The sequence below is a fragment of the Carassius auratus genome, chromosome 10 (genome assembly GCF_003368295.1).
Source record: "Carassius auratus strain Wakin chromosome 10, ASM336829v1, whole genome shotgun sequence".
NCBI lineage: Eukaryota > Metazoa > Chordata > Actinopteri > Cypriniformes > Cyprinidae > Carassius > Carassius auratus.
Genome location: NC_039252.1, coordinates 16,308,937 through 16,316,998, shown reverse-complemented (window position 1 = coordinate 16,316,998; position 8,062 = coordinate 16,308,937). Strand labels below are relative to the sequence as shown.

The 8,062-nt window shown below is 43.0% G+C and overlaps 1 protein-coding gene across 1 annotated transcript; it reads right to left on the bottom strand.

Annotated features, from left to right (window-relative positions):
* Positions 1-3,058: 3,058 nt before the first annotated feature.
* On the bottom strand, positions 3,059-7,738 carry LOC113110071 (ribosomal oxygenase 2-like). The gene is made up of 9 exons (XM_026274075.1): positions 7,293-7,738; positions 7,100-7,219; positions 5,603-5,731; positions 5,422-5,525; positions 4,543-4,645; positions 4,284-4,452; positions 4,120-4,208; positions 3,547-3,678; positions 3,059-3,262 (listed from the first exon to the last, which is right to left on the bottom strand). The coding sequence occupies exons 1-9, from the start codon at positions 7,734-7,736 to the stop codon at positions 3,095-3,097; spliced, it is 1,458 nt and encodes a 485-aa protein (XP_026129860.1). The 5' UTR covers positions 7,737-7,738; the 3' UTR covers positions 3,059-3,094.
* Between the last annotated feature and the right edge of the window lie 324 nt (positions 7,739-8,062).

The window sequence follows — 8,062 nt, the reverse complement described above, 5'->3', positions numbered from 1 at the left end:
ATTGATGAATTTAGGTGTTTGAAAAAACAGAGCAAGCAGAAGGACTTTATTATTATATATCTGTATATTATGCACATACAACAGAGGTGCCCAAACAGTACACTATGAAGGGCCAAAAATTAAACCTGATAATACATAAAAAAAGGATTTTATATATATATATATATATATATATATATATATATATATATATATAGTATTGTTCAAAATAATAGCAGTACAATGTGACTAACCAGAATAATCAAGGTTTTTCGTATATTTTTTTATTGCTACGTGGCAAACAAGTTACCAGTAGGTTCAGTAGATTCTCAGAAAACAAATGAGACCCAGCATTCATGATATGCACGCTCTTAAGGCTGTGCAATTGGGCAATTAGTTGAATTAGTTGAAAGGGGTGTGTTCAAAAAAATAGCAGTGTGGCATTCAATCACTGAGGTCATCAATTTTGTGAAGAAACAGGTGTGAATCAGGTGGCCCCTATTTAAGGATGAAGCCAACACTTGTTGAACATGCATTTGAAAGCTGAGGAAAATGGGTCGTTCAAGACATTGTTCAGAAGAACAGCGTACTTTGATTAAAAAGTTGATTATGGGGAAAACCTATAAAGAGGTGCAAAAAATGATAGGCTGTTCAGCTAAAATGATCTCCAATGCCTTAAAATGGAGAGCAAAACCAGAGAGACGTGGAAGAAAACGGAAGACAACCATCAAAATGGATAGAAGAATAACCAGAATGGCAAAGGCTCAGCCAATGATCACCTCCAGGATGATCAAAGACAGTCTGGAGTTACCTGTAAGTACTGTGACAGTTAGAAGACGTCTGTGTGAAGCTAATCTATTTTCAAGAATCCCCCGCAAAGTCCCTCTGTTAAAAAAAAGGCATGTGCAGAAGAGGTTACAATTTGCCAAAGAACACATCAACTGGCCTAAAGAGAAATGGAGGAACATTTTGTGGACTGATGAGAGTAAAATTGTTCTTTTTGGGTCCAAGGGACACAGGCAGTTTGTGAGACGACCCCCAAACTCTGAATTCAAGCCACAGTACACCGTGAAGACAGTGAAGCATGGAGGTGCAAGCATCATGATATGGGCATGTTTCTCCTACTATGGTGTTGGGCCTATTTATCGCATACCAGGGATCATGGATCAGTTTGCATATGTTAAAATACTTGAAGAGGTCATGTTGCCCTATGCTGAAGAGGACATGCCCTTGAAATGGTTGTTTCAACAAGACAATGACCCAAAACACACAAGTAAACGGGCAAAGTCTTGGTTCCAAACCAACAAAATTAATGTTATGGAGTGGCCAGCCCAATCTCCAGACCTTAATCCAATTGAGAACTTGTGGGGTGATATCAAAAATGCTGTTTCTGAAGCAAAACCAAGAAATGTGAATGAATTGTGGAATGTTGTTAAAGAATCATGGAGTGGAATAACAGCTGAGAGGTGCCACAAGTTGGTTGACTCCATGCCACACAGATGTCAAGCAGTTTTAAAAAACTGTGGTCATACAACTAAATATTAGTTTAGTGATTCACAGGATTGCTAAATCCCAGAAAAAAAAATGTTTGTACATAATAGTTTTGAGTTTGTACAGTCAAAGGTAGACACTGCTATTTTTTTGAACACACCCCTTTCAACTAATTGCCCAATTGCACAGCCTTAAGAGCGTGCATATCATGAATGCTGGGTCTTGTTTGTTTTCTGAGAATCTACTGAACCTACTGGTAACTTGTTTGCCACGTAGCAATAAGAAATATACTAAAAACCTTGATTATTCTGGTTAGTCACATTGTACTGCTATTATTTTGAACAAGACTGTATATAGTAAATATAATAAAATGTAACTTTCCAAAAAAACCTTCCACTATATTACCAAATTTCAATGCATATGAGTTAAATGGCAGTCCCAAACAAAGCTCAGGGTTCTGGTTTAGGCACCTCTTAAACAGACTATATTCAAGCCATAGAAAGTCAAACCTCTTGCTGAAAAATGCACAATCTTCCAGCCTTATTGTGTATTTAATTCATGTAATATAATATAATGAAAACTGTGTGGTGCAGCAGGATTGAGTCAGGTGTGGGAATACTCGGAAAACAATGTGTTTGAATGTTTAAGGAGTGATGTACGCTTCTTGTTTGGAGTGTGTGTAAACTACATACATAGCAGTGTACATACTCTATAATGTGTATACTCACTCTATAAATGTTCGCATATGATTAAAACAACACTTACGGTTGTTAAATCACACACCCCTAGACTGAATATAAAGTGTGTTTTAAGTGTGTGTGTTTATAACGGAGTGTCTCGTGTCTCTCAGGTGGATCCACTCAGATCTGGGACATCGATGAGCTGTGATCACACACACCAGGGACTGAAGATCAGATAATCATTCAGATTTTAGCTACTCGTTTCCAAGCCAATAGCTAATTCTGGGCCGATGTCCTGTTTAAAACTGCACTGTGAATGTGGAGGACCCAGAGAAATGAGGTCTGCATACGTTTCTATCTCCAGAAGCAGATTTGCACCATCAGAAATCTCATGAGCGTTCTGCAGGTGTTTCAGGTGAGGTCATGCTGGATCCACCCTTTAACCCACCGGGGAAAAGTCACAGATACGGTTTCTGTTGGCTCAAGCGTTCAGATGGTCTGCGTGGACTCTTGACTGGAGTCCTCCAGGAACACTAAGGGCTGTTTCATAGTCAACGCATCTGTACGCATACGCGTCCCTGAGGCTACGCATCATTATGCTTCGGCCACCATTATGCGTCGGTGCGTAGCCAAATGTGTCGTCCTAGTTTTTGATACGCGACCATGCATGTTGCTTGCTCGCGTTTCTCACGTTGACTATGTAACAGCCCTAAGGTAAATCAACCACAACATGTAATGTGTCCAGCAAAGCTCACAAGCAGCACTTCTAAAAACACTGCAACAATAAATGGACATTGTGTAATGCATTGCGTGTGTTTGTTTGAATCCTTTACACAGTATTTCACTCAAGGCTTGGATAATGACTTGTTTTATTTAGCATTCAGCTAAAATCATGCAGAATTCCAGACAGTTGTTAACGGTTCGTGATGAAGATGAGCTGGTCTTTAGGGTGTGTGGCAGACCTGCAGCAGTCCTTCGCTCCACAGCCCCAGCAGCAGACCTGCTTTATCTTCATCCTGCAGGAGCTGCAGCTGTGCAGCCGGGACACGATCGACTCGCAGCAGCTGCTCCAGAGCCGCCAGATGAGACGAGGGGAAGCGCAGACCCTGAAACTGAAGACGCTCAGCGTGAGAACCACACCACTGGACAATCGAGACAAGTGGGTGCTGTTAGTCTGAGACAGGGTAGGCAAGTTCGGTCCCAGAGAGCCACAGACCTGCAGGGTTCAGCTTCAACCTTAATCGAACACACCTGAACCAGCTCATCAATCTACTCAGGATTACTAAGGTACAGACAGGTGAGATTTTTGTTTTTTTTCAGGGTTGGAGCTGAACTGTGCAGGACTGCGGCTCTCTAGGACCAAACTTGCCTACCCCTGGTCTGAGAGCGGACGCACCTGTGAGACCACCTCCTCCTCCTCATCATCATCATCATCATCTTCCTCTTCATCAGATGTTCCCATCATATGCATTTCTCTCTTGTTCTTTAAAGAATGCAACACAAACACCACCAGCTCTGTGGCCTCGTCCTGATCAGAGAGAGATGGATGCAGTGAGAACTTCCTTTGTTTGAGAGAGTGTGTGTGTGTGTGTGTGACTACTGGTCAAAAGATTAAAAAACAATATTCAGCAGCACAACCATTTTCAACATTGATGATAATCAGAAATGTTTCTTGAGCAATAAATGATCATATTATTCTGATTTCTGAAGATCATGTGACACTGAAGACTGGAGGAATGATGCTGAAAATACAGCGGAGCATCACAGAAATACATTACACTTTAACACAGATTCACACAGAAAAGTTATTTTACATTCTAATATTATTTCTTACAGTGTTTTTGAGCAAATAAGTGCAGCCTCGGTGAACAGAAGGGACTTCCTTTCAGAAACATTAATATGCTGATTATTACAAACTTTTGACTGGTAGTGTGTACATATTTAATATAAAGGTGTGTGAGACTCTTACAGCGTTTTCCTGACTGGGCTCCACCGTTAGAAGAAGATGCTCTTTGAACCGGAGAGACACTGTGTCCTCTAGAGATGGCGGTTTCCCAGCTGAAAGAGAAGAGAGAAAGCGATCATCGTCACAGACGTCAGTGTTGCGTCAAACAGCAGGCCTGAGAGACTCACCGGGTTCGAGTTCGGCCTGCTCCAGCAGGTACGGTGGCAGTCTGTGGGAGATGAAGTCTCGTTTCATAGCAGTGGACCGCAACTCATGATCACTGCGCTCGAGAGCGTCAGCCAGACGCCGCAGAAACACACTCATCCGCTTATTAACGTCAGAACCGAAGCTTGGAGCCTGAGGCATCAGGACGAGGAAACACACACACACACACAGTGTTCGAGCCAGAGTCAGAGATTAGAGAGCTGATGGGGAAGCTGTGCTCACCGTCAGGAGGTTACGAGGTAAACCGGATCGCATCTCACCGTCTCGCTTCATGCAGTCGAACACGCAGCCGGGAATAACGTCCAGCATGAAGTCACCCCACGACCTGAAACAAGAGCTCACATCTGAACCCTCATGTAGTTTTGAGCTGTCAGAAATACTACATTTTTACATGTTTGAGTGTAGTTTGGCTGGGAATCCAGTGCTTTCCCACAATTCCACAGCTACACGTTCAAATCATAAAAAAAAATGCTCTTATGATTATTTATTTTGTAACACATGAGAACTATTCATGTTGGAGGTTTACTCTTTTTACCTGTTTGTTTTCCCAGAGTTTCTGCAGGTCTTATCAAGATAAAAAAAATTTTACACTATATGTTTGACATATGACATTTAAAACATTTTAATTCCTGTTTTCCAAGTAATTTATCAAAACAAAGTGAGTTTGATTAAAACAAGAACAAATTTCTGCCAAATCAACTTCAAAGGACAAAGCATATTTTTTTACTATTGACAGAAATTTGTTCTGGTTTTAATAAACTCATTCCATGCGTTTTAGTTTCTCAGAGAACAAGACTTCATATCTTCACTTTGCATCTCCAGTAAATGTGTCTTGATTTAAGGATGTTTAGATAAGTGTACTGGAAAACGAGACGGAAATACTGAAGCAACATTAAATGCCACAAATGTATGAGTTTAAGAGTTTCTGTTCTGATTTAAGACCTTTTTAAGCCTTTTATTTGTGGAAGGGTAAATTTAGACTTTTAAAACCCACAGAAACCCTGTTTCTCAGAATGCGAGTAGTGCTGAATTATACTGAAACTAATGGGGTGCTCTCAAAGCTGTCTAGAGTCTGAAACGTGTGATGGAGCGCAGACGTACATGTTCTGGTAGGTGCTGAGTGTGAGGTGAGTGGACCGCTCCACGCCGGCCGGTGTGTCCGCCTGATGGATGGTTCCTCTGGGGAAATACAGCAGGTCTCCAGGCTAGAGGAACAAAAGCAGGTTCAAGCACAAGAGTACATGCATCTGCCTCAACATCTGCTCTCTCTTCAGTCTCAAACCTGCAGGATGAAGTCATGTGTCGGGGGCCCGATGCGGTCCTCTGGCTCCAGGCTGTACTCGCGAGCCAGAGGGACAGTGGGCTGGTAAAGCCTCCAGTGTTTCTGTCCCTCCAGCTGAAGGATCAGCACCTAAACAGACACCAGCAAAACATGAAGGTCAGTCGTGAGGACACTGGAGGGTATAAAAAAAAATACATAAAAACACTCAAAACAAATCAAAATAGTGATCTGACACACAGTAATGCTGAATATCGTTTTATTGTCTATCTGTAGGAACAAAGGGTCTGGGGACACAATTTGTGGAGTAAAAATGATGAATGTTTTTCTATTCAAGTAAAAAGATTATACCCTTGGGGTCAGATGGGCCACCAAAATTGGCATGGTGTGACAAGTGTTATCATTTTTTAAATTTAATACTGATTGTAATTAATGGGGTTATTTAATATTTTCATGAGCTAATGTTTGTCAACTAGTTTATCTGACAGGACTAGTGTTTGTCTGACAGGACTAGCGTCAGTGTACTGGTGTTTGTCTGAAAGGACTAGCGTCAGTGAACTGGTGTTTGTCTGACAGGACTAGCGTCAGTGAACTGGTGTTTGTCTGAAAGGACTAGCGTCAGTGAACTGGTGTTTGTCTGACAGGACTAGCGTCAGTGTACTGGTGTTTGTCTGACAGGACTAGCATCAGTGAACTGGTGTTTGTCTGACAGGACTAGCGTCAGTGTACTGGTGTTTGTCTGACAGGACTAGCGTCAGTGAACTGGTGTTTGTCTGACAGGACTAGCGTCAGTGAACTGGTGTTTGTCTGAAAGGACTAGCGTCAGTGAACTGGTGTTTGTCTGAAAGGACTAGCGTCAGTGAACTGGTGTTTGTCTGACAGGACTAGCGTCAGTGAACTGGTGTTTGTCTGACAGGACTAGCGTCAGTGTACTGGTGTTTGTCTGACAGGACTAGCGTCAGTGAACTGGTGTTTGTCTGACAGGACTAGCGTCAGTGTACTGGTGTTTGTCTGACAGGACTAGCGTCAGTGAACTGGTGTTTGTCTGACAGGACTAGCGTCAGTGAACTGGTGTTTGTCTGACAGGACTAGCGTCAGTGAACTGGTGTTTGTCTGACAGGACTAGCGTCAGTGAACTGGTGTTTGTCTGACAGGACTAGCGTCAGTGTACTGGTGTTTGTCTGACAGGACTAGCGTCAGTGTACTGGTGTTTGTCTGACAGGACTAGCGTCAGTGTACTGGTGTTTGTCTGACAGGACTAGCGTCAGTGTACTGGTGTTTGTCTGACAGGACTAGCGTCAGTGTACTGGTGTTTGTCTGACAGGACTAGCGTCAGTGTACTGGTGTTTGTCTGACAGGACTAGCGTCAGTGAACTGGTGTTTGTCTGACAGGACTAGCGTCAGTGAACTGGTGTTTGTCTGACAGGACTAGCGTCAGTGAACTGGTGTTTGTCTGACAGGACTAGCGTTAGTGAACTGGTGTTCGTATGGATTACAGACCTCCACATCGTCGTAGTGTGGTGGGAGGCCCTGTGAGGCCTGAGGAGTGATGTAGACGTTGGATCCGACCAGTGAGCCAAAGAAACTCTCCAGCTGCTCCTGAATGCGCCACAGCTCATCCTGCAGACACATGAAGAACAGGTCAGCTTCCCCACAAACAGCGTGGGCCAGAATTCCTCTCCGCCAGTCTGACCTTAAACCTCTGTGGCTGGTGCAGCTGAATGGTGGCTCTCCTCTCCTCCAAGTCCTTCTTCAGCTGGCTGAACTTAACTTTCCCTGCTTTATTCAGCACTTTCTTCTTGCCGTTCACACAGCGGCAGACGTTGAGGTCCGTGGCATATCGCAGGCCACGAGCGCAGAGCTGCTTCACATCTGACAGCTGGAAAAGAGAGCTGTAGTAAGAGGCCAGATCCGGATCGGACCGGTGTAGGACCAGCGGCTTCTGCTCCCAGTACTGTAGGAAGAACTCATCCAGCCTGACCGGACTGATCAGACTCTGGAAGAAATCACGCGGCGAGTCGAAGCACAGGGGAGCAGAGCCATTCACAAACTTCATCTGCTTGACAGGCACATCATCATCATCCTCATCTTCCTGCTGTCCATCACGCCGCCTCACTCTTCTGCCCTTATTTGGCATCTCTGTGGAGTAAAGATGCTCTAAATATCAAGTTATTCTTGATCCCAAAGATTAGAAAATGAAAATAACCTAAACCTGCTTACACTGGGAAAAGCGCTGTGCTTAAGCAGTATCTTTATCTTAATATACAAAACAAAAACACTGAGAAAGATATTTAGCCTTGCATGTAACATTTAATACCATGACTTTTTAATTTAAGGCCTTAATTTGTAGAAGGAATATATTAAGGACAATATTTTCATGCAAACACCTTAAAGAAGTGTTAGAGGAGGAGAAAAGTGAATGTTAAATGCAAACATTGAAAGTAAATTAGTAATTTTAAAACT